The sequence below is a fragment of the Coenobita brevimanus genome, chromosome 57 (assembly GCF_032717465.1).
Source record: "Coenobita brevimanus isolate Jiangsu-jjx chromosome 57, ASM3271746v2, whole genome shotgun sequence".
Taxonomy (NCBI): Eukaryota; Metazoa; Arthropoda; class Malacostraca; order Decapoda; family Coenobitidae; genus Coenobita; species Coenobita brevimanus.
In genome coordinates, this window is record NC_137010.1 from 50,651,252 (window position 1) to 50,679,013 (window position 27,762).

At 39.7% G+C, this 27,762-nt stretch overlaps 1 protein-coding gene across 1 annotated transcript in view; it reads right to left on the minus strand.

The window, feature by feature from the left end:
• Positions 1–27,762, minus strand: part of LOC145401993 (putative glucosylceramidase 4) — a 175,090-nt gene that overhangs the window by 17,920 nt on the left and 129,408 nt on the right. Inside the window, exons 8-9 of the mRNA XM_080274093.1 lie at positions 16,503–16,658; positions 15,575–15,719 (exon numbers count right to left, since the gene is read on the minus strand). Coding sequence (XP_080130219.1) covers positions 15,575–15,719; positions 16,503–16,658 — 301 coding nt within the window. The remainder of the gene's footprint in view (positions 1–15,574; positions 15,720–16,502; positions 16,659–27,762) is intronic.

The following is a 27,762-nucleotide window of genomic DNA, read 5'->3' on the forward strand; positions in this document are numbered from 1 at the left end:
ATGTTGATGCCTTTGGTGAGGAAACATGCGCTTGTTAATTAGTGGATAACTCTTGTTTTGACATGTGCTGATGCATTTGGCAAACACATGTCTCGGAACATATACCAGAACGGTTCCTACATTTCTCAGGCCACACTACCACAGACCCTACAAACAGTTTGTGCAAGATCAGGCCCGTTTTGGAGAACCTCAAAAGCAAAACAAAACGCTATTTTGGGGTTTTCCAAAAGGTTGTGATTGACAAATCAATAATGTCATTGTGTGGCTGCATTTCTTCAGACAAAACATCCCACTGAAACGTCATCATTTTGGCATAAAGATATCTGTACTTTATAATTGTTATGTGGGTGTTGGATATGATACTATACACCAGGGAAACGAATGAATCCTCCATATTGACTGTCTTGGTATTTCTGGTGCAGTAGTAAAGCAAATGATGGAACATTATGTGGGTAGAGGGCACATACTCTACACAGATAATTGGTACACCTCTCCAGGATGCAATGCACCTGCTCGCCAGAAACACTAGACACAGTGTGGTCAAACTGATGCGGCATGCCAGAGTTCAGTGAAGAACAAGAGTGAGGCACCGTGCAGATGCAATGAAGTGCGGATCTTCTTGCCCTGCGTTGGCGAGACAAGTGTAATGAGCGCATGATATAAACTGTGCAGACAGGAGCTCTCGCTGACACACGGAGTAGATCGTGTGACAGGCGAACATTTTCTGAAGTCAGATGCAATCACAGACTACAATCGTAACATGCGCTTGGTTGATATGAGCGACATGCAGATTGGTAGTGTGTAGTGCACTTGTCATTGTATCAAGCTGTATAAGAAACTCTTTCCTCTTGGTAGACGTGTACGTTCTGAATATACAGTACATCACTACTCCTGCCGGAAAACAGAACAAATGATCTCTGTGAGGAAGTTCGTTAACGACTGTGTTTGAAATATTGCAGGAGTATGGTCCACATTCGTCAGCACCACGGGGGCGTACAAGTGCAATTTGGGATAAACAGACTGACTTGTTGCAAAGGAATGGGTTGTCGTGCTTTTCCTGGAAAAAAAAAAAAAATGCCACCATCCAGTGAAGGGCAAGGGCCTAAAAGAGTAGGTTAGAGTGCACAGATACTGTCCGTTGCTACGTATGTGCAACCACCGACGGGCAGCAGCGAGAGAAAACTCACCACCTGGCAGTGCCCTGGAAGCATGATGATTCTTTGTTCTCCCTGCTTCCCTGAGTACCATTCCATAGTGAGACCTTGAGTATGGAAGGAAAAACTTGTTAATGGTGACAAAATACTGTGTAAGGAACTATGTATAGAACCTAGTTTATGCTTGTAATTTTGTAAGTATGACCAAGGAAGTGCGGTATTGTACAACTGACTAAGGAAGTAAGTTTTAGTGTAAGAAAAAGTAAATACGTCAAGAAAATAAAGTAAATGTGTTTCCCAGACAGTGACTACTTATGAAAGTTTACTTTTGACCTGGGAAGGGAGGGTTGAGAGATAAGCATCCCCCTCACTCGCTGCAAAATCCACGGGTCACAACCTGCAAACCTACAAGCCTGAGTAGTTTTTTTTATTTTTTTTTCGGTCATTTTCTTTCCTTGTACTGTTTTCTTCTTATGTTTTCTTATTTGCAGGAGAATTAGTCATAGTCAGTGTGTATTTTTATAAAATCAACAACTTTCAACCTCACCATTCCCTGCACCTCCTGCCCCAGCCAGCCATGCTAACCTCTGGCATTATCATTTTCTGACCGCGAGAATTGTGCCTAAACTTACACAGCCCCACCCATTGTCTTGAAACATATTAAAAATATCATCTATCTCCTCCCTTGCCACACACACAATACCGCCCAGAGTACGAACAGAAATCAGTACAAGAAAAAACAACAAATCTCAAAGTATGGGTAAAAAATCATAATATTGATATTTCTACTTATAGGTTCAGCTATTTTGTACTGATTTTCATCATTTTACACATTTCTTGTTTTGCACAAGCATTTCAACAACGTTTGCACTGTTCACGTGTTAACGTTTGCACTGTTCACGTGTTGAATAGATGGGTGGAAAACCTTCCCTTCCCTTCACGCTAATCCCCTCGTGTGAGGAGCTAGTCACAATATCCACAGAATACAATGTCTACACACAGGCCGCCCGGGAACAAAAGAAAACGTGCCCTCTCCTGGGTGATGACGTCACACTCACGGTCTAAGTAATATACAGTCGTCTCACGCGCAGGTGGATGACGTCATGAGCATGAAGTCTGATGACCTTCCATAGAAAACGAAAAGTAAAGAGATAACTCAAGTGTTACAACTATACCCTGTTAACTCGGCTCCACTGGCTAGAGGTCCCACCGTCACTAACACAAGAGTTGCCATTGATCGCCAGCTAGTTCAATTTGGAAGTCGGGCTACTCATGCAGAGACCACAGATCGCATTATCTGTAAAATTCTCTCCCGTGATATTTAATGATATACCGTACGTAAGTTCTTCATGATATTATTCTTTAGTAGTTACACTAATTTCCTAGAAATGCTTTAATGCGGCAAAATGCAGGAAAACGTTACTGTAGAAGCCCTGAAAGCACATCGGGTGTGACATCATTCATCACATATTTACAAGTCTCTAGCTGCACTTTTTGTTTGAAACCCATACAATTTAGCTTTCTAAAATAACAATGCTTCATTTCCAAAATGCTGAAGAAAATTTACAAAGTTTTTCATGTAAATATTGTACAATGTTTACAGCCGAAATCGTGCAGTGACGAGACCGCCGGCCGAAATCCGACGATGCCGAGGGCTCCAAAATACGGTACAAAAAGTCAACAAAACAAGCCAGTGGTGTACCCTGAACAGGGTATTCTTATAGACTTCAGGAAATGCTTCAGTCTAGGCACTGTCCATTTTTCTATGCAACGGTTTCAATGATCTTTGTACAGCGGGGCAGTAGACACACGTGAGTTTGTTATTGTTTATAATCCTAACGTACGATCTTCAGCCGTGTCGTGCTAATATTTCTTAATGAAGAATTGTTACTTGTTTCTCATAACACGGTTTATTTTTGTTTTGATTGACAAATACATGAAATGGATGTAAAATAAAGCTTATCGATAATTAAGGAAGGAGAGAATAATAACCGTCCCCAAACCGAGATGGTAGACTCAGCTCACCATTTCTTTATTATTCTTGACTATAATACAGCCTCGCTTCCTTGTAGCAGTGACTAAAATAATGTTATAATTTCTCCCTTCCTTCTGGTGACACAGAGGGTACATAAAATGAACGAAGTTTAGTAGACCGACTTTGATGTCGAAAATTAAATAATCTGGTGAAGAGTGGCAGTTTTTCTTTGGTTAGTGACATCGGGAAGCTGCTCATTGGTTTATGCAACACTGAGGAGTGTGGTAAATCTACAGCTCTTCTTATTTTAACGCATATATTTGTAATTTGCTTGCAATATAAGCAGCCAGTTTAAATATGGAATAATTTCCAAAGCTAAAGAGGTCAAAGTTAGCTTTAAAAGTTTACCATTATCAAAGAAAATTAAAGTTGATTATAAAGTTTAATAAAACGATGAGTGACATTTGAGGTAAATGCAGACATGTACTATATCACAACATGCGGACGTACGTGTACACGGTGGTTGGATAATAATCTTCAAACGTCACTCATCGTTTTATAAAACTTTATTATCTTTAATTTTCTTTGAGAAAGGTAAACTTTGAATCTAATTTTGACCTCTTTAGCTTCGGAAATTAATTCGCATTTAAACTGGCATTGTTTTCAAATGCCGCACGTCTGAAATTCCCGCACGAGTCAGAAGAGACTGAGGGGAGACGCACCTCATCAGCACTACCGCCCCGAGCCAACTGACAGGTGCGGGACCACGTGACGTCATGCGCGGACTGCTACAAAATTTGAACCAAGCGTGAGACGACTGTGTATTACTTGGTCACACTCTCCTCTCCCGCGTCCCAGCTCATACCTTACGTTGTTACACAGTAAAATTTTTCTCTTTTTCCTATCATATCTTAACATGTGGTTGCCTATTATGTCAGAAAAGAGGCAAATAAATAGCATACTAATCTCTAGCCAAACTCTTTATTGGTTTCTGTCATACCTTGCTCTTATCATTAAGCTTTGAAACAGTGTTTAAGCATATGGACTAGAAAATTATCTCGTAACACTTAAAAGATAATTGAACATGAATCTCTCTCTCTTGCAATCAGTCAGTCAGTATATTTATACATCTATTTATCATCTTATGAGTTTACTAATTTTTTTTAGATTTTCTGAATGAAATGATTTTTATATTCAGTACACGCATTCTAAAAAACATACGACAGCGAACAAAATATTAATTACTTCATAAGGCAGAGAAACAAATTCACCAAGATTGTGGGCAGTGACTTTAACTCCATGATGACAAATAACATTTCCATTGTTTTAAATTTTTCTAGGAATTCAAAGCTAAGTTTCATCAATTTTTCATTTCCCGTGCTAATTGCACAAATCCATGTGTCTTCTATGTTTGATGCCTTTGAACCGAGGTAGCCATACTGAGGACATTTATGAACTAAGAATCCACCAAAATATGCCAGGCTAGGCCTTCTTCCTTAATAACTTCTTTCAACCCTTTAACTTCTAAATCCAAGTTGTCTGAAATATTTTCCTTGCCCATACCCTCTGCCTCTGCTTCATCGTCTTCATCTGACAAGCAGAACACCATTGCAAACAGCATCAGTTCACGCTGGAGATTTTTTTCGCCATCCTCAGACAGTGGATCATGCTCATCACTGAAGCTGGGAAATGATCTTGCTGACATGTTCACAAAATCATTTTTTTCTCCTTGTTGCATTTTGACCTCACAAGTGAACTATATTTTCCGAGATGTGACTTAACCCGATGGTTAACAGCAACAGGAGATGGATGCCTAGCATATTTTGGTGGATTCTTAGTTCATAAATTTCCTCAATATGAGTACATCGGTTCAAAGGCATCAATCAAAGAAGACACATGGATTGGTGCAATTAACAAGAGATATGAAAATTTGATGAAACCTAGCTCTGAATTCATAGAAAAATTTAAAACAATGAAAGAGTTATTTATTTGTCATCATGGAGCTAAAGCCCTACAACCTGGAAAAGCCATTGCCCACAATCTAGCCAGACAAACTGCTGAATGTGTTGCTCTGCCTTATGAAGTAATTTATTTTGATCGCTGTCGTATGCTTTTTAGAATGCGAGTGCTAAAAAAAAATAATCATCCAGAAAAACTGTAAACAAAATGAGTAAACAGAAAACTGATAAAAAGATGTATAAAAATCTGACTGCTTGAGAGAGAGAGAGAGAGAGAGAGAGAGAGAGAGAGAGAGAGAGAGAGAGAGAGAGAGAGAGAGATTCATATTCAATGAACTTTAAGTATGACAAACCAATTTTCTAATCAATATCCTTAAATACTGCTTCCAAGCTTATAAAATGATATGAGCATGCTATGACCAAAACCAGTTAATTGTTTGGCTCTAAATTCATAAATTCTTTATTTGCATCATTTCTGACAATGTGCAGGTACATGTTAAGGTATGGTAGGAAAGAATGAGACATTGTAGGGTGTAACCATGTAAGGTATGGGCTGGGACGTGGCAGACGAGAGGAGAGTGTGACGTTTTCACCCGGGAGCTGGCTCGTTTTCTTTCGCTCCTGGGCGGCTCGTGAGCAGACATTGTATTCTACGGATATTGGCTAATCACGGGTCGTATCGAATGTTAGCCGCTGCGGCTCAGCATGCACACACAAAGGAGCACCTTATCTGGTTATAGTCCGAAAATAGCATCTCTCGCCTCTCTTTAGACACAAAATAAACCACCCAGACTACAAAAAATAACTCGATACTTGCAGAAACACAACAAACATAAAATGTGAAAAAAATGCAAAATAAATATATTTTTTAAGAAGCTTCCCATATGATGTGCTGATTTTGTTCGCAATACACATATCTAGTCATTTCCAACCACATCAGAGCCACTGAACTTTTGAGGGGGCGAAAATGTGGATATTATTTTCTTAGTGCGATGTTTTGTCGAGCCTCTGCTTAGTTTTCACTGGCGGGTATGATTTTTTTTTTCTTTTCCGCGCATCATTGCAAAGCACAGGATGGGTTCAGGAAACTAAAAATCGCACATCTCTTCAACTTGGTAAAGAAAAAAAAAATCAATTTTCGAAATTTATAAAAATGGTGCCAGCACTGGCTACTGGGTCCCAACACTTTCCGGAGACACGGCCACAGAGGGGTTAAGGCTAGGGTAACCATCCTCGCTCTTCCCTGAGAGGCATTATGTGAGCAATAAACCCAGACCACCTTTTGGATGTAAACTCTAGTGGGCTCCCTCTAGTTGGAGCACTGTAACCCACCCCACTAGGTCACCCCACTAGGTCACCAAGCGTCAGTTGGTTTCATGGATACCACTCAGCATAATAAATGATTTCCTGGGTTACACTAATGTACCCTAAAGGCAGTACTACAGCAGGTTAGTGGATGGTGGCGGCCACCACCTTGCCACTTAAATAATGGTGGTAGCAAAAGTAAAATACCGGTAGGTAAGATTATTCAAGTCGTAGGAGGGTTAATGAAGATTATTTTAAACATGAATACTCTGTTCACTCCACCTAGGCATAAAATTGCCATTTCTCCATCTTGAATGCTGAGCTGTGACAAGAGATCAACACTCGGATGCAGAGCCATAGCAATGTTTTATTCTGCCATTGAGCTTTGAGATATACGCTACACAAGGATGAATATCTCTGCTAAGTAAAAGCGAATAAACCATAGAGGTAGCAAACCACTTCTAGGCAAATATAAGCGTCAGCATGGCGGTTGCTTAAAAAAAAAAAAAAAAAAAATAGGTGATAGGGAAATAAAGTAGTTTAGATTTATCAAGGCATTTAACTGTCTGATCACACTGATGTTTTTTAAATATCTTATTGTTGTGTAAACGATTATGTTACCTTAGGGGAGACTTAAACGGAGGGGTTATATAGCCTTCATTAACCCTTTCCCTACTAAATCCGCTGTCCGAGGCTAAATAATATAACTCTAAGAGAATATGAATAAACTACAGAAAATCATTGTACTGAAAGGGTAAGGGTTACTGAAGATTGTTTTAGTCCTTACTATACTGGTAGCGTTAGCCAGAGTCTCTTGTGCCCCCACCCCCCCTTGGCCCCGCCCACACACCCACCGGCCCGAGTTCGATGAGGGAAAACACAGGCCCACAGTCTTGCCGAGCCAGCGTCGAGTATACTGTACATTTCAGGTGCTCTCGCTGATCGAAGCAACAATGCTTTTACTTAACCGCTTAACTGCAATGATATCTTTTCCATTTAACTAGGAAATATGTTTTGTAGTAAAGGATGTTGGGAAAAAGTACCAAGGAACGTCATCAGCCTGAAAGATTTGTAAAGTAATGAAAGTTCCCTCTATGAAAATAAAAAGGTATACATTCTACAAAGAAATTAGTGTTTTGACATTTTTCCCTATACTCGGATTTGGTATCCACATACACACATGTAGTGCCACAAATTTAGTATTCATGTATAGGTTTAGAGGTACTGTAATTTCTAAGTTAGATAGGGTGTAATCTGAATACTAGACTATAAATTCCTGTCCTAAGTAGTAGTTCATATGTTAATGACTGATGTAGGGTTAATTTTATTTTTATATGTATACATCTCTGTATCTATGCATGGGTGATGTAATTGTGAGTGTTGAGCTATGGAAATTCATCCATCTGGTAGAGTATAACAGATGCGTGCAACCTTCCCCTTGCTTGTGCGTTGTTGCCGGGCGCCAAGTTTAAACCTTAAACAGAATAATACTGGGTATGCAATTCTTTCCGTATCATTGTTGTGAAATGCATACTAATGAAGCTGCTAGAACCCAAATATGTAAGATTAATAGTAAAAAAAGGCCAAAATAATGTAATTTGTGAGGACCATATAGTTCCGCTTGCCTTAGCCGTCACTAGATGGCATAAGCTACCCCAAACTCAAGGTGGGATGGCAGTAAATTCAGTATTTAAATGTAGTAAGGATTGAATCCCAAATTTTCCCCAATTCAATCAAAAGTCCTAACGTCATGTGTACACTATTATATAAATCGTGAAGAGAATTAAAACCCACCATATCGCAAAAACACAATCTCATTTGATCTAGCAGTGGCGACCCTTGGTGTCCGACGTGCCACATTCGTTACCAAGCCCTGGTGGTTCAGGTGAGCTGTACACATTCCTCCTTTCTACCCCCCCCACCTTGCTTGTTTAATCCTTACTTGTCGTGAACCACATGAAGTAATGTTGTTAAAAGCTTAACGTAGAGATTCGTTGCCAAGCCCTGGTGGGTAACAGACGTTGATTCAGTTCACAGACACCGTGACGTCGGGGTGTGCGCACACGAGGCCATCATGTGATATTGCCCATAGACTTGTCGTACACACACACTTACACTACCCATGAATAGTTTATAAACTGAATGTAATAGAAATGGTATTATGAATCAATCAGGTGAACTTTATTTTTTTTGTAGATAGGGTATAGAATTTTGAAAATTAATGTGGTCATGTAACGGAAAGGCGAATTCAAACTCATCAACCGTTTTCTTTCTCATATATTAATATGTTAGAAAAATTGGGAGCGTTGAAGGGAACTTAGTGGTTGTGAGCAAAAAATGTAATTTTTGAGTTGTTCCACGAGGCTAAACAAGCCCGAGTGATTATGTATTTTTGGTGATTATGCATTAATGATGATTATGAAATATTAATGATTATGAATTGATAGTGATTGTGAATTATTAGTGAATTGTATGATGAGATTATACCAAACAGACGAAATAGAACACGAGTGATTATTCTTTTTGGTTCGAGGCTATGTCAGCCCGAAAAGACAATTCATGCCAATAAATGTCCCAGTCTTGAGGTTATTGACGAGCCCAAGAATAACCGATAATAAAGAGTGAGGTATGATGACCTCAGAAATCTCTTGAATATTTCACTTGTTTCGCTTGGTGACAATATTGTATGATGTTCGCCCAAACCATGGTTTTAATTTACAACCCTATTACATATGACTAAAGGTCATGTAATTCAAAATGTCTGTTGATTAACCAGTATAGAATTATTAAAGTTAAGTATATGTCATTTTTATACCCACTCAAGGGAATTATGTCCTCTCACGCATAACTCACTCCCCTTCCAGTTCAAGATTCCTCCGCTTTGGGAACGACGAACACACGTGGTACTGACATATTCTTGACTCGGCCAAACTACAGACGCTACCAAAACTATCTGTTAAACAATTAACCTTTATTATACAAAGTCGAAGTACTACCCCCCCTTTGTTTTTACTGAGGTGAATATTCTATCAGTCATTGAGGGGAGACTAAGTCGAGTACCATTTGTATTATCAACGAGTAAGTTGCACAGAACCAACAACGGTGGGAAATCCAATTTCCGACCATTACACTGGTAACACTGGTAAGATTAAATATCTGGCGTTACACTGATGAACAATAACGGTGGGATAAAAATTTTCCGGCGTTACACACACACACACACACACACACACACACACACACACACACACACACACACACACACACACACACACAGAGAAGAGACAGAAATTTAAAAAAAGGAGGAGGAATTATAATATTAACTAAAAAAAATCTAAAAGTCAATGAAATAAAACTAAATATACCATCACAAGTAGAACTGATTGCAGTAGAGATCAACACATCTGAAGGGAAAGTAATTGTAGCCACTTTGTACATGCCACCCAGATCAAACACATGGGAAAGAGATGAATATGAGGACCTGGCAGAGAGTACAATTCAGAGTTTAAGATCATTACTACATAAAATGGAAGAGAAATCGGAAAGAATTATACTAACTGGGGATTTTAATACAAATATAAATTGGAATACTCTAGATATAAATAGCCAAGAAAGCTGTTGGGACCAAAAGCTCCTGGATGTCGTGCAAGAGCTTTTCCTAACACAACATGTGAGGGAAACCACCAGAAAAAGAGGACTTGATGTACCTTCAGTGCTAGATCTAATATTTACTAGGCAAGAAAATGATATTGACAGTTTAATATATCACCCTCCACTCGGCAAAAGCGATCATACAGTACTAAATTATAACTTCAGGATAGGATATGACATAGTTAACAGCAATGACAGTTACAAAAAGAGACTAAACTATAAAAAGGGAAATTATCAAGACCTAAAGAAGTATTTCTTAGAAGTTGATTGGGAAAATGAGCTTTGAGGACAAGATTTAAATGCTGTATATAAAAAATTCTGTTAATTTTATGAAATAGGAGTCCAGGAGTACATCCCACAGCACAAAGAAGCAGATAAGAAAATACAGAAATGGTTCAATACAGAGATTTGTTGTGGAGTAGATACAGAAGACACAGTAGTGAAAGGGCGTATAATAATTACAAACAGGCAAGAAACGATTATATAAGAATAAGGAGGGAAGCCCAAAAACAGTTTGAGGAGGATATAATAAATAAAAGTAGTGATCAACCAAAGCTGTTTTACAGCTATATCAGAAGCAAAACTAAAGTAAAAGATATAATGCAATCCATTACGGACGAGGGAATCACTTATACACAAGAGAAAGATATTTGTGAAGCACTAAATAAGAATTTCCAATTAGTTTATACAGAAGAAAAAATTTTTGAGAGGGAGTATGTGGAACATGCATGTCCACACATACTACCAGATATACAAATAGCAGAAAAAGTAATACAGGAGGAGTTAAGTAGATTAAACAGAGGAAAAGCAAGTGGTCCTGATGAAATTTCATGTTGGGTACTACGAGAACGTACAAAGGAGTTAAGTATACCATTATTTTTAATTTTCAAGAAATCCTTGAGTCAAGGTAAACTACCTGATACTTGGAAAAAAGCAAATATTGTCCCCTTATTCAAGAAAGGAAATAGACAAAATCCACTCAACTACCGACCAGTGTTGTAAGCAAGGTATTTGAAAAGCTTATAAGAAAAGCTTGGGTAAATCATCTAGAAGAACACAGTATGATAACAGAAAGACAGTTTGGTTTCAGAAAAGGAAAATCATGTGTTACTAATCTGTTGAGCTACTATGACAGAGTAACAAACACAATACAGGAAAGGGAAGGATGGGTGGACAGTATCTATTTAGATTTCAAGAAAGCTTTTGACACAGTACCACACCAAAGACTTTTATGGAAACTGTACCATCAAGGAGGAATTCGAGGCAAACTGTTTTGTTGGATGCAAGACTTTCTCATAAAAAGAGAAATGAGGACAGTACTAAGAGGAGACTACTCATCATGGAAAGAAGTGACTAGTGGAGTACCACAGGGTTCAGTGCTGGCACCAATCATGTTTTTAGTGTATATAAATGATATAAACAGTAACACTGGAAATGAGAGCTATCTGAATATGTTTGCAGATGATGCAAAAATACAAAGGAGAATTACTAACGCAGACTCTTGTAAAGAGCTACAAGAAGAATTAAATAAACTTCATGAATGGAGTAATACATGGCAAATGGAATTCAATGTGGACAAGTGTCATGTAATCAAGTTTGGTAAAAGTGGAAAAAGACCTGATTGGGATTATAAGTTCGTTCTTTTCAAACTGATTTTGATTCAGTTAGCATATTTTAGTGCTTCCTTTGTCATACAGAAATGAATACAAAATAAAAGTAAATAATATGATACTATTTCGTAGTACGGCTCATTATTATGTAAATAAGAAGAATAATTATCTCAGCCAATCAGCAACATCTAGAGCTGGAAGAGGGTGGGGCATTAGTAGGGGGCTGGGCACAAGACTCAGGCTACCAGTACCCGTATAGGAGGAGAAGCCACTCCCGTCTGAATAAAATTGCCTGCCGGAAGCAAGAGTGAAGCGTTTGATTTTTTTTTTTTTAAGTTCTATCTGTGTTATTGGAGACTATTGGCAAGCGAAGGAGAGGTGGGGGGACTGCTGATGGGTATAAAATCGCTTAGTAGTAACAAGACTATAACCTTTATTTCCCAAATCCCCTAAGGGTTAACCACTTGGATCCGATGACGCCTTTTTCATTCAGGCCACCCTCAGACGATTTTTCAGTTTAGGGGAGACTGTTCAAATTAAGTACATCCTTCATTAAATTTCACTACTGCAGATCCTTCCCAGGATGAATAAAGTCGTCTTGTGGTAGCAAGGCCAACACTGGACCCATAGAATTAAGCTACTTTTCAGTCGCATGTTCAAGAACATGGACCACCTGTATTAGGTCTCTCTCTCTCTCTCTCTCTCTCTCTCTCTCTCTCTCTCTCTCTCTCTCTCTCTCTCTTTCTATGTCGTTCTTCCATCTACCTAACCCTTGCGGTTCAATTCATTTTTTTTTTTTTTTTTTGCGATTTCTCCTTTTATCATTTCTTGATTCTTTTGTGGCTACATCACTCTCAGGACCAGTTCATAATACTCCAAGGACGACCTCGATTCCTGTCATATCTTTATTACACCAGCAGTCGCGAAGCAAGGGTGGAGGGTCATCCAATGAGCAGATCTATTGTTTTTGAGGACAAGAGGTCAGAGGTCAAGGTCACTTAGCTAGGTCAAACGTTAAGCTACCAAAATCAACTTAAACAGTTATTATGCAGTGTGGACTAAACTTGAAAGAAATGCTGAGGGTAAGGCAAGAATATAGTGATTCAATTTTGGGAACAATCAGTCGAAGATCAGGGTCACAGGGCAGGTCAAAGATCGACCATTGTATGTGTGTATGTGTGTGTGTGTGTGTGTGTGTGTGTATCAACAATATAACTCAGTTTTGATCCGATTTTAACCAAACTCGGTGAAAGGAATAAGCCTATTGTTCATGAAACAACAGATCAAAGGTCATGGTCACAGAGCAATGTCAAGTTAAACAGTTTCCATCCAGTTTCGATTAAACCTTGTGGAAGAAATGAAAATAAGCGAAAATAATATGATTTGCCTTTGAGAACAATCAGATATGGGTCAAGGTTAGGGGGAAAAGTCAAATATCAAGGTGACAGGGCAAGACCAGTCCAAACAGTTTTGAGATGACGGGCCAAGCTTGGTGGAAAGATTAAATGTCAGGCAAGGGACAAAGGGGTTCAATTTTGAGAATCAGTCAAAGGCCAGTGTCACAGGACAAGGCCAACTTAAACAGTTTTTATTCAATTTAGACTAAACTTTGCGGAACATTTCAAGTTATAACAAGGATAAAAGAATTCGATATAGGGAACAACCAGTCAAAGATCAAGGTAACAGGAAAAGGTCAAATGCCAAGGTATCTGGGCAACATCCACTCAGTTTTGATGTGAACTGAACTAAATTCTGTGGAAGGGTTAAGGGTTACGTAAGATAGGGGGATTCCGATTTTGATAGTAATCATTCGGTCATGGTCACGAGACAAATTCAAATCTTTGGCCTGTAGACCAGATATTGAGGGTGGGTGTTGTACTCTCCGAGTGCTCCTTCTTGATAATTATTTATTTATCTGTTTATATATCATAATTAATTTTCGTTTACCTCTCCTTCGTAAGATTCACCGAGAGGAGATATATTTTTGGTGTAGATTTTTATTACTTTTAATTTTGGAGAAAGCATATAACAGGGTGGATAGACAAGGATTGTGGAAAGTATTAAGAATTTAAGGAGTAGATGGGAAGTTGTTGAATGCCGTGAAGAGTATGTATGGGGGTGGTAAGGGTGCAGTGCGTGTGGATAGTGAACTGAGTGAATTTTTGTACTTAATGGTTGGACTGAAACAGTGATGTGTCATGTCTCCATGGTTGTTCAGTCTGTATATGGATAGGGTTATAAAAGAGATACAAGGTAAGGCAGTGCATGTTTGAGCTCAGCTAATGAGAGAGGGCAGTGTTTGGAAACTCCCTGTACTGTTGTTTGCAGATGATACTGTGTTGTTAAGTGAAGACGAAGGGGAGCTGCAAGGCTTGGTGGATGAGTTTGGGAGAGTGTGTAGGAAACGGAATCTAAAGGTGAATGTAGGGAAGAGTAAAGTGATGGTCTTTGAGAGAAGTGAAGTCAGTGAATGTACAATGAGGTTGGTTGAGGAGGAAATGGAAAATGTGAGTGCGTTTAAGTACATGGGGAGTGTGATGAGGGAGGATGGAAGTTTGGAGGGTGAAGTGCTTGAAAGGGTACAGCAAGGAAGAAAGGTTGCTGGTTCCTTGGAAGCAGTGATAAGAAACAGGGAAGTGAGCATGGAAGTGAAGAAGTTACTACATGACAGCATTGTGGTACCAACTCTAACGTATGGAAGTGAAACTTGGACCTTGTTGGAAGGACACAAGTCAAGAGTGAGAGCAGTGGAAATGAGTTATTTGAGAAGAGCCTGTGGAGTCATGTGGAGAGACAGACTGACAAATGAGAATGTGAAGGAGCGTTGTGGTGTGGATGTGAATGTGATAGGAAGCGTTAGGAGAAACACACTGAGGTGGTTTGGCCATGTGGAGAGGATGGAAAGTGAGAAACTGATGAGGAGAGTGTATGTGAGTGAGGTGGAGGCCAAGGATAAGATGGAGGGATGGAATGGAGAGGAATATGAGAGAGGGAGTGTGAGCTTGGAGCAGGGCAGTGAAATGGTGGGGCACAGGGCGACATGGAGGCGATTTGTTTGTGGCCACCCCATACGAGGTTAGGACGTCTGGCGACAGATAGATATACTTTGTCTTTTTATCTAATCTGCCTACAGTCACCCCCACTAATTGACAAGGCTGGTTTTGTCTTCACTTGGATTTTTATTATTTGTTTATTTGGCTGCCTATATTCCTTGCTCTAAAAGAAATAAGCTGAGTCGACAACCATGAAGATGATGATCATTGTCTTCTTCTTTTCCTCTCTTCTTCCTCTTTTCCTTCTTCTCTCTTCTTTTTCTTCTCGCTACTTCTTTTTCTTCTCCTTTCTTCTCCTCTTCCTCCTCTTTTTCTTCTTCTTCTTCCTTTTTTTTCTCCTCCTCCGCTTCTTTTTAATCTTCCTCTTCTTCTTAATTTTCTCTCCTTCCTTTCCTTTTCTCCTCCCTCTTGTTCTTCCTCTCTATCTTCTTCGCCCTCTTCTTCTTTTCCCTTTTTCCTTCTTGTTCTCCTCTTCCTCGTCGTCGTCCTCCTCCTCGTCGTCTTCTCCTCTTGCTTCGTACCCTTCTCCTTCCCTCTTCTTTTTCTCCTCCTCCTCCTCTCCTCTCCTCTCCTCTCCTCTCCTCCTCCTCCTCCTCCTCCTCCTCCTCCTCCTCCTCCTTTTCTCCCTTTCTCCTTTTCTCCTTCTCCTCTTTTCTTCTTCTTCTCGTCTTCTTTTCCTTCTTCTTCTTCTTTTTGTTCCATAATACCATTCACTTAACATATCAATTTAGTATTCTTTCATCGTTCCCGTCCCCCCCCCCCTTTCCTTTTTTTAATTTAATGTTTCTACATCTGGTCAAGTATAAGACCCTCTACCCGAGGCCCAACGTCTGCTGTGTCAAAACTTTCACTTCTCTGCGTCCCTTACCTTCACAAGCCTCAGTATGCAGGATGTATTTATCAGGGAAAAGTGCCTGTGTTTCGTCGAGCACCGATGCGTCTACCCACTGGTCTGAGTACCAGTGCACCGCTGTACCGTCGATGTACTGTGCTGCATCAGGGTCTTCCAGCATCTGCAGGTGGAGGGGCAGACAGACTTTGCCTTATTATGCATTCTTACTGTTTCATTGTCATTATCCTTCTATCCCTCCCTTCGCCCATACCTTTCTCTCTCTCTCTCTCTCTCTCTCTCAAATGAATTTTCTTTCCTTTTCTCGATATTATCGTTTCTAAACCTCTGACGTGGAAGCTAAGTTAATGTTTCTATTTTTTTTTTTTTTTTTTTTTGCTCTCTGTTTCACAAATCACCTGAGGTGGAAGGCAATGCAATATTTATTTCGTCTCTCTTGCTTCTTTTTTTTCCCCTTTAAAGTATAAACCATCCATCAACACATGACTCACCCACCTCAGCCGTCATTCAGCCATCCACCAAACATCCATCCACTTACCCATTCATCTCCCAATCCTTATTACTCATTTTTCACAGGTACTCACGGAAAATTCGAGCCATCCTTTTAACCGCCTTTCATCACCATCTACTCCTCACCTACAGCCTACAGCCACCCATTTACCACACAGCTGTTACCTAACCAGAACATACCAACCACAACCATCTGACCATTGCACAACCACAGTACAACCATCCAACTTCCACACATCTACAAACCCTTAAACTACCACACACCCACAGTCGTATAATCATTCAGTCATCTCACAATCAGTTATCTAGCTACAACTCCCCTTCACCCCGAGATCTACAGCCATCCAGTTACTTCACACAACCACAACCAAACAACTGCTACACACGTATAGTACAAACACCACACTACCGCAGCCACAATGACCCGTGTACTCACCGGCTGGACATACCAAGGCAGCGTGTCCCTATTGAAATCATCCACCATCAACTGTAGCCTCCTCATGCCGGCGGCCTCCAGGGTGGGGCCCAGAGAGGTCTTGATCCAGTCCCGCATGTCCTCAGCAGTCCATCCACATGTGTTCCATGCCCAAGACTGTGGTGGTGGTGGGGGAGGGGGGAGTAAGAACAACACCCAAACATTCCCTTAGACTACGACACTTAACCGATAAATTTACAATCCAAGTTCTATTTCAGCTCTAGGTGTGAACAGGCGGAGTGTGAGACCACGACTGAAAAAAATGGCACTCGCTTTCAACATTACAAAAATCGATTTTGTCTGACTAGTTCTTCATGGTAATTGCAGTATTAATATCCATGCTCTGGGGAAATACCTTTTTTCGTAATTATACCTCCTGCCTCCCCGACAATCTTTAATAGCCATCAAAAGGACTTTGAAGAAGATGGGAAAATGTAGGGTTTAAACACGCATAGATTTTGTGAAAGAATATAAAACCCGAAATAAACTTATTCTAACAAACCCGATCTTTCCTAGATCTAACTTACGAGAACAGCCGAAAGAACCGCCCGTCTAACCTCACCATGGCAAAACTGAAACGCGAAAAAGCTACACAAACCCAGACTATTACGCCTAACCTATTAATGCACGGGTAAGATAGGAGAGTTTTCTTTACATAATACGATTAATTAGTTTGTGCGCCTTATAATCCCTCACATTTCCTCTTCTTCAAAGCCTGTCCACTTTAGTTGACTAGTAACATTCTCGGGGACAGCAGGGTAGCAGGGGCTATGTGAATCTATCGCCAGGCGCATTAATCTCGTAAGGGCTGGCTGCAAGCGAATCGCCTCCATGTCCACATTACCTCTGCCGTCTGTCCGCCCTCTCTCCGTCTCACCCCCCCCCCACCTCTCATATTCTTTTCCACACCCCATCCCTCCATTTCATCCTCAACCTTCCCTCCCTCTGCCCCCACCACCTCACTTACATACACCCCCCTAGTCAGTCTCTCACTCTTCATCCTCTCCCGTGGTCATATAATCTGAAAATATTTCTAATATTTCCTAGTACAACCACATCAGCACCACCGTGCGCCTTCACTCCCTCGTTTGTCTGTAGTCTTTCCTTGTAACTCCACATGTTTCTCTCAGGTAATTCATTTCCATTGCTCTCACTCTTACTTGTGTATTTCCAACGAGGTCAAAGCTTCACTTCCATGCGTCAAAGTAGGGATTAAACAGCTGTCTTGCAGTGACCTATCATGCTCATTTCCTTATTCCTTCCCATTGCTTTCAGTGAACAAGCAACCTGTATTCCCTGCTGTACCTTTTCATTCATCTGCATTCTTACTCATCACATTACTCAGCTATTTGAAGGAATCCAACCTGACTGTACACTCCGTGTCTTCATTTATCTCAGACACCACATAGTTACTCTTAGCTACATTCACTTTCAGAATTCGCTTCTTACACATACTTGCAAACTTATGCACTATGTTTTGCACCTTCCATTCATCCTCATGCAACAATACAGTATCATCAGCAAACAACAGTACAGGCAATAGCCAAACCTTACCTTCTTTCACTAAAGGCGTGGGCACTGTGATATCCACTACCCTACCTAGTACTTCATTTGCAACACACACACACACACACACATAGCTATCGATAGATAGATAGATAGATAGATAGATATAGATTATTCTTGTAAGTGAACGAGATTGAATGCAACTGCTGTTTCTGCATTATTTAATATCTGTTCAGTGCTTTCGATACGTCTGGCTAAGCTACGTTCGTTTTCATTTAAACTTCTGACTGAGTAGCTGTCCAAATGTTAGTGTTCTTGGTGACGTTTCATTCCTTCCTGGAAACATCTTCAGACCAATCTGGTGGCTGCGGCGGCAGCAGCGCTGGTGAACGAGTGGCGTCAGCCGTAACTCGTAAGTTGGAAAGAAAACATTTAGTAGAAGAATCAGTAGGAAATATGATGAGTTTGAGGTTTAATAGGTGGTGGCCTATTTTTATTCATTGTTTATACTGATTTTTTCCTCCTATTTCTCCTTTGTGCACCAGGTACTACTGTCTTCAGGAGGCTTAGCTTTGATGCTTGGTAACTGGAGATCTGATTGATGCATAATTTTTAAATATGTATTTTTTATATTTCAGTTTTTATCTTTTATTTTATTTTTATTTTATTTAATTTTATTTATCATTATCATTATTTTTTTTATCTATTTCTTTCTTTCTACAATTCTTTAACATTTTTTCATTAATGACCTGGCATTCAAGACTGCGCCAGTTTTACCGCTACTGTCAGTCACACTTTTGTAGGTAATGTCATGCATATTACCTTACCGAACACGCATGCCTCATTCATGCTGTCCTCCCAATCAAACACTCTTTCCTGCATCCTTAATATGGTTCTCACTCATTCTTCATACTGTATCTATCACTTTCCTTATTTTCACATTCATTATGACATTCACTCTGCATATCAGTTCAGTAGTATAGTCCATTCATCTTTGTGACTCTCATACTCGCAGTCTTGATCATCCATATTTACATATGTAAACATCTGTTAATTAAGCCAGATAAATTCCATCTGGAGGATCCCTACCGGTCACCGTAGGTGCCGACGGGAACCAACCATGATCCTTTTCGTTTAGTTCGTTAGAAAGATTTACAGAATTTATGTCACGTGTTTGTGCTAGTTTTTGCTATTCTAGTTTAGCTCGATTATATAATATTTAGTGGTAATACTTTGGCTGATTCATATAACTCCCGAGTGTTTCATCGATATGGGTAGCTCTCATTGTATACGAATCTCAGTGCTTCATTTTGCACTCCTTATAGTTTACGCATGTTGGTTTTATTAGTGGTTACAAGTGGTACAGTTGGATATTCAATGATGGGTACAATATGAGTTTTCATTAAATGCAGTTCCTGTTTTTCTGGTAAGTTACGGAGTGTTCTCAGTTCTTTTAATTCTTGATGTCCTTTCACCACGATTTCTTTTGTGTGTTGATTGATACCTCTGTTAAAGTTAGCCCCAAAACTTTTCCTTTGTTCAAGTATGGTATTATTTCACCTTCGACAATTACTTCCTCTGTCCTGTTCAGCCATTGAAATAATTGTCAACTTACTTTGGTTTGTTTTAATTTTCCATTTTGTTTCGTACAATACATATTTAGTTTTTGTATTTTTTTCTACTACTTTTTGGGCCGTTAAGTACCGTCACTTCCCCGGATACGTAGTCATTTGTGCAATATCATCTGCAAACTGTATATTTAAGTTGGATGGGTTTGGAGGAGGCGTATCACTTGAATAAATACTATAAAATTTTGGTGCGAGAACGCTAACTTGAGGCACACCTCTTTGGAGCTTGAATGATTCTCCTAACTAGTTATTTAACATTTTTTTTTGCTTCTCTGTCACATAGGAAGTCACGTAATGTTTTATGCATATAGTCAGGAAGATTTAAATGGAGAATTTTATACATCAACCCTATATGCCAGACCTTATCAAATGGCTTTTGCACATCTCTCAGTACTACTGTACTGTACACAGCATTGTTCTTTTTTGCTGAGAGTCGTTTATTTTTTCATAAATTATAGCTAGTGCAGTAGAAGTTCCTCTTAGATTCCTGAAACCATGTTGAGATGGTGGAATAGTGTTGTGTTCCTCTAAACAGTATGTAAGTCTTTTAGATATACTCCTCTCTATCTGTTTACCCGGCACCTCTAACAGTGAGTTCGGGCAATAATTCACTGCATATTAACAAGATTTATTGGTTTTGGTTTTGGAATCCCTTCAGTCAATGCTATTTTCAATTTGTTAAGGAAGTATCCGGTGGAAAATCTCAAGAAGCCATCTTTTCGCTTTAGGAGGTAGTTCTTCTATAACCTTTTTATTTATGCCGCTCATACCTGGGAATTAGTCTTGGTGCTTTTAATTACATAATAGTTAACTCATTAAATGCAATTCATCTTGTTGCGACGTTATTGTCAACGAAACTGTTTGTATCTGCTGTATGTAGGTGAATGGTTGGGTTCTCTCCAGGTTTGCTCTTAGAATGTCTTTGATCAAATTCTCGTGGTCTAAATCGAAATTCTCGTTTTCTTCCTCATTTATTTCAAATGCTTTTCCCAGGTAGTAAAGAAAAGCTTTTCTTGTTCCGGTCCACCAAAAATCTTAATATTGTGTTCGTCTATATGGTATCCAGTAGTAGTATTTTTGTGTCATGTTTTTATTTTTCACTGATTTCCAGAATTATTTTGGTTGTTTGTATAAATCAGTAAGACTGCATTTTCTCCTCCCAGTTCTCTTCAGCTTGGTTTCTACATTCTTGTGCTAATTTCCTTTTCAAATATTTTATCTTAATAGTCTGTATTAAGTCCATCCTGCTATTTTTGCATCTTCATACAGCCTTCTATAAGGTATCGGTATAAATTTAACAGCTCTTGACATCATTCATTTTACTATTGTTCTTTGACGTGTCTGTGGTATGGTCATTTTCATGGCAGCTGTTACTGTATTATTCCACTGCTCCAACGATGTCTTTTATTTCCTTTCCCTCTAGAGATAAATCTCCATGTAGATTATTCTCTATAAAATGTCTAAATAAATCTGCAGTGGCCTAATTTAAGGATGAAGAGGTAGGTTCTGTGATGGGTCTTACAGAAATGGTTGCTAATAATGGGATGTGGTCTGAAGTTGTTAGTAACCCAGGAGACCGTGTTATATTACGGTAAGTTTTGTTATTGGGCAAGACAGTGTCAAGCGTGGAGGCTGAATTGACTCTTACAAAAGTTGGAAAATTTGGACTTTTGTGTATTAATTTGTTGGTATCTTGTCTTTTCAGCCCCCCCCCCCATTCTTTATTTGTAGCGTTATGTCCTAGAAATGGATGTTTAGCGTGTTAGTTCTCTATTATATAGGCTAGTAGAATATTACTGTTAATGAACTTATGAATATCAGGATATTGTAAAAATGGTCTTCTCGGTGGTAAGTATGTATAGTTGGGATACTGATGAGCCCTAAAGCTGTTTCAGTTTTAATAATGTCTGTAATGAAGTCATCATCCATTTTTTGTTTCAGGTGTTTCTTAATTAATATGGCTGATCTAGCGCTCAGTTCTTCGCTAGTGTTCTCATTGTATGTTACATTGTCATGTATATTTGGCTGATTAGTCAGTTTAGTTCCAGTGCTGTTTAATTCGATAATGCCAGGGTTTAAAGTTTTATAAGTATTAGTCAATTCATGTTTTGTATTCTCCCATTGAAGGACATTGTGTTGTATGATTTTAATCGTGTCGTTGATCATGATTACGCTTACTGAGAAGATCTTCTGAGTCAAGGTCTTATTAATCCAGATATTGTTTTACGGAATGTGCTGTCACCAACTATTTTAAAACAGCTTTTTAGGTCTACCTCATTGTTGGCGATTAATTTTATGAGTTCATCTTCGATGACGCTGTGATTTTTGCGATTAACACTGTCTTTGTAACGTGTCCTTTAGGGAAGTTTCTTTTTTCAGATGCCATAATACGAAGCCCGATGTCATCTCTAGATACCTCTTCAGTACTGCTAATTTGCTTTTAATTTTCTTGCTGGTTTTCTTGTTCTCCACGATCATGTTGATTACATGGTGTCTTTTTGCTGTCCTGGGCTCTCTCCTGAGGAGCAGGTGATGTGACAAATGTCATTAAATTGAAAATTTTCCTTAATGGAGGAGTTTCTGGCGCCACATACTGAAGTAAATTGCATTTCAAGCCTGATGTTTCATTTTTGGCTGTAAGTTCCTGGTTCTGCCATGTTTGCTAAGTGAGCCTCGAACATACACATCATGATTAAGACCATTGTGTTCTTGTTTAACGGGGCTAATTGCTACATCTGCATATGTAGCAGTTTGGATTGTTTTGGGTTTGGCTGTAGTTTCTTGTTGACTGCGTTAATTTTTTATTGGCTCCTTCCTTTTGGTACATTTCATAGCCAAGGTCCTACGGTTTTCTTTACAGTTTTTACAGCACTTAGTGGATGACTTGCAGTCTTTCCAAATGTGACCTTCTGTGACACATTCCGAACAAACTTTGTAGTCTTTAGGTATAGGACATCTGGAGGTAGGATGATCTAATGTATAGCGTCTCATACAAGTTGTTATTTGTGTGTAAGTCTCCCTCTTTATTTGGTGAGGAGGGTTTTCTGTGATAGTACATTATTTTTCCACTATACAAGGCCTTCTCTGCACATACTCTCTTTTTAAAGACTACCTTTCAAGATGTTGAATGTGGGAAATTTGATTACTTTTTCTACTTTATGTTCAGCCCATGCATTTTTTATCATTATTTCATCAGCAATGTTTTGCTCTTCATTTTGGTAAACATAGTCATCTATTCTGAAGATGATTGTTTTCTTTGCCTGTACTTCAGGAAACGCCACTGAGTTAAATTCATGTTCGGTGAGTGCAGTGTGGCATTCGTCTTTGAAGATATTGCCAATGTCCTCATCCTTGAAAATAAGAACAATGTACCCACGATCTATTGTAATTATCCTTGTGGCATAGACTTGATGGCATGACAGGATTTCTAGCAGTTTAACTTTGGTATTTTTCAGTAGGGACTTGGGAAATTTAATTTTTGTTCTGGCCATCCTCAAACATCTCTCAACCAACAGTTGAAGGTGCCGTGAGGTCAGCCCTACGGGATACCTATAGTTCCCTGTAGTCCTTCCTATTCCCTTGAACTAACAGGCCCCCCAACCTGTCCCCCACTAAAGAGGGTGTGGGTTTCTCCACAAACAGGGAGAGGACCTACGTCACTGGAAAGCCTATCCCTACTGATGATAAACACAGCCCTGACAGCCTGCCTCCTATAACCAGGGGCTAATCATCCCCCTCCCCCTTGTGGCACTGCCCGCAGGGTTCGGCGTCGTACAACAGGCAGTTATCTTCTAGGGCCAACCGAGACACCTTCGTGAACAACACAAGAGAGATACAAAGTTCAGCCAGAGTTGCCTTTATTTATTCATAGATCAATAGTAGTAAATTTGGCAAAGTCCAAAGTGCCCAGAGCTCGGAAAAACTAGGAAAATGTTCTTTTATTTCGGAGTTAAAGTCCAGGCTTGAGCACTTAAAGTCCCAGGAGTAAAAACGGCAGAGTCCTCAAAGCTCCAACTCTTGGTAAATCGTTAAAATGTTCTCCTACATTAGAAGCAGAATTCATGCAAAAACTCCTTAACTGGCACAAAATCCACACCAGTACTGATGACAGCCTCGAAAGTGCTCCAAACTTCGTTAAATATGAAAAATTGCTCCTCTATACCAGAGCGTAAGTCCACAAAATAACTGACATACTCTGGAGCAACGAGACTGAACAAGGTCAGGAGCAGATGGAGTAGAGGTCTTTTCAGTGTGCCAGCCATTGAGTGAGTGAGTTGAGCTCGATTTGCTATGTGACGACAATTTCGTTAGAATAAAGGACATCCAAGAACTTTAGAACTTCAGACATCATCCCATCGACGCCTCTGGCCTAAATTTCGCCTTCGAAGAGTCTACCCATGGCCGCTTCCCCTTCCTTGATGTCCTAGTGACCACCCGCGACTCTGGATTCACGACTGCAGTCTATGTAAAATCATCCAATAAAGGTGCATGTCTCAATGGCTCTCAGCGATATTTCCGCTCCACCGTACCCTCATCCACTGTTCCTCATGGAGCAGTGTTCATTCAGAGCTGGAAAGACTTGCGCAAGATCTCGTCAACAATGGATATTGGAAAAGCAACGTGGAAGACGTAGTAAAGCGGGCAGTTAACATATGGTACTCGAGCTACTGCGCTCCTTCTCTCAGTAACGAAAAAAATCACTTTCTACTACCGAAATTACATGACTACAGAGTATAAAACTGACGAGGAAATAATGAAAAATATCATTCATAAAAATGCCAAATGCACAGATCCTAAGAAAAGTATCGAGCCAGTCACTTAATACAAGACCTGCAAAACCTGCCATCTACTACTCAAGAACAGGCCTGCAGTAAAAAGTACTCCCATGCAAGAAGACCACGTCATCTACCGACGGACTTGCACAAGTAAGGACTGTGAGCCTCATACCTACATAGAAATGACGAGGACTAAATTGTCAAGGCGTCTCACATGTCACCAACAGATAAGACCAATAAAAATCACTACAAAACTAATCATACTACCTCCCTTAACCGTCAGCACCTCGAAAGAAAGACCCATGTAGACTCATGTTTCTGGAAACACTTTACATATTCCAAACGAAACTTACAATCAACTCACAAGTGGAAGATTTGCAAGTTCTTCCAACATACGGATGATCGCAAACATCGGTGGACTAACTCATTCCACCAGTGAGATAGTCACACACCTTCCATCGCGTGGTCTTGGCCGATCAATCACGTGGCAGCACGTGTCGGCATCTATAGACCTAAAAGAGCCGCGTTGTTTTTTGTCCTTCAGTCACGCCCAAACCAAGGGCCAGTTACCCCTAGACCCATATCTATTCTGAATCAGGATGACTCAAGGATTGCTTTAGGGGGGGTCAAAATTCAGATCTGGGTCATTTAAGGTCACGGGTAGAGTATTCGCGTTTTTTTGCCGGACAACGCCGGATACCCCTGCAGCCCAATCTTTGGCATGGAGACTCACACGACCCCCAGTTCGAAAATAGGCTATGTGAGGTTAACCTCCGTGGTCATTTGAGGTCACTGGTTGAAGATCATTTGAGGTCACTGATAATACACGCTTGAACTACTGGACCCAGCAGCCCAGTTTTTGACAAGGAGACTCACATGACCTCCAGTTTGGACGTAGGTTATGTGAGGTTGACCTCTGACATCATTTGTCACCAGTCGGAGGTCATTTGAGCTCACCGGTAATAGTAAACAAGTGCGCACAAATACTGTGCGTTAGTCTGCGAAAGTTGAAATAGAAAGCTATTGGACCTCTTATAATCCCTCTTCAAAAGCATAAGAGGTACATGGTCTGTTTGGAATAGAAAGAAAGAATGAACTAGAACAAACAGGATTGGTGTGTTCGTCTTTTTGGCCCGACAACGCCGGGTATCCCTGCTAGTCCCCTGTATAATGAGGTCCCCCTTCACCCTTCATCAGATTGGTCTGGAGATGTTCCCAGGAGGGAACGAAACGTCACCAAGTACGCTACACTAGCATTTGGACAACTACTCAGAAGTCTAAATGAAAATCAACGTTGCTTAGCCTGAGGCATCGAAAGCACTGAACAGAAAGTAAATAATGCAGAAAAAGCAGTTGCATTCAACCTCGATTGCTTACAAGAATACATATATATATATATATATATATATATATATATATATATATATATATGATATATATATATATAGAGAGAGAGAGAGAGAGAGAGAGAGAGAGAGAGAGAGAGAGAGGAGAGAGAGAGAATATCCATGGAGACATATCACTTCCTCGTTTCAGTCTAACATTCAAATGAAGAACTCACAATTCACTTTCCAGATACTTTGTAGCCTGTGCGCCGTCATAATGCTCTTGACGGCATTCAGCAAGTGCCCATATAATCCATATATTTTCAGCATCTTCTACATTCATTGTTAATCGTCTTCGCCATATGCTTTTTCCAAATCAATGAATACAGAATGCAACTTTTTCCCTTTGTCATTGTCGCATTTCCTCACGGAAAATCTTAGAACGAATATCAGAACACATCCTCTCTCCTTTCCAAAGTCCTCTTATCCCTCATCAACTAATTCCTTGATTATTCCCCTGTGTCACCAAGTATTGTACAACATATCTTTAAAATCAAGCTGAGAAGATAATTTCCCCTATGATTACTATATATCCATCTTTACCCTTTTCCTTCATGGAAGGGAACTATTATATTTGACTTCCAGCCCTCTGGAACTCCACCTTCCTCCCAACCCAAGCTTCACATCCAGAGTTATTCCATCACTATCTCTTCTTCGCATTTCAATATTTCGCCGTACACTCCATAAGATCCTGTAGCTTGCCTCATTTTGACTGTCCTTAGGGGAATAAAGAAAGCAAAGATTTTCGTCAAGCTATGGATACCCCATTGCAATCAGTATAATAAAAAGATGGCTTAGACAACCTGGCACTTGATGTTGAAACTGAATCCGGGTCTTTTCATATTTACTGTCGACCTTGCTCAAATGTATCGATAAGAAAAGGAGGATAAGATTTTATGCGTATTGACTGTACACTGTTCTTTAACCCCTTAAATTCAATGGCATGATTAATTATTTACTGTTGCTGCCTCAAAATGATATAATTCACCTTTGAAAATACCTTCTGTAGTGAGGGGGTTAATAATTAACGTTATGCTGTAAATAACCCTTTCAGTCATATAAAACGTATCCTGAATTTATTAAAATCCTCTGACGACAGCTAAAATGCTCAAATTAGAACTAAATAATGCCGAATTTAGGGCTGCAAGATGCCAAGGTTTGGACCCAAGGTAGTGGCTTTCTCGATTAAGTTACATCCCGTTAGATCTGGTTTGAGTAATGTGTTAAATGACTCTTTGAACACTGTCAAGGTTAGGACCTACAAATGCCCAAATTAGGATCGAAAAATGCTTTGTTGGGGTCGAAGAATGCTCAGGTTAGGGCGAAAAAAATGCTTAGTTTAGGAGCTAACAATACCCAGGCTATGACCTAAGAACGCCCTGGTTACGGCCCCAGAATGCCCTGGACAGCACCAAAGAATGCCAAGCTTAGGACCGGAGGATTTGGGTTTTTCGAATTTTTTTTAGGCAATAAGATATTCAACATCGTAACAAGTTTTACCAAAGCCTGGATCGGATTGTGAAATGGATATTCTTGCATATGTAAATGGGACATTTATATTAGTACGCCGTGATTTGATCCCAAATTTGCCCAGATTTTCAACGCCCTTCCCACTTTTCGGGCTATTAATATCGCTGGGAAAGAATATAGCATGTGATCAAATGTAGTAATTGGCAATTTAAATGAATGTCAAAACCTTTCACATCACACCAAAATATATAAGAAAACATTATTAAAAAATAGTGTGAGTCCACGAATAAAATATTAACCCCTTTTTTCATCAGTTACCAGGTATCCGTTTTACGCAAAACCTCCGATTCATCTAAACAATTAAAATACAAACTTTATCGCCCAACTTTCCAAATAATTTTTAACATAATCATAACGATGTAACAATTTTTCAGCTCACAAATAACGACACAAAAAT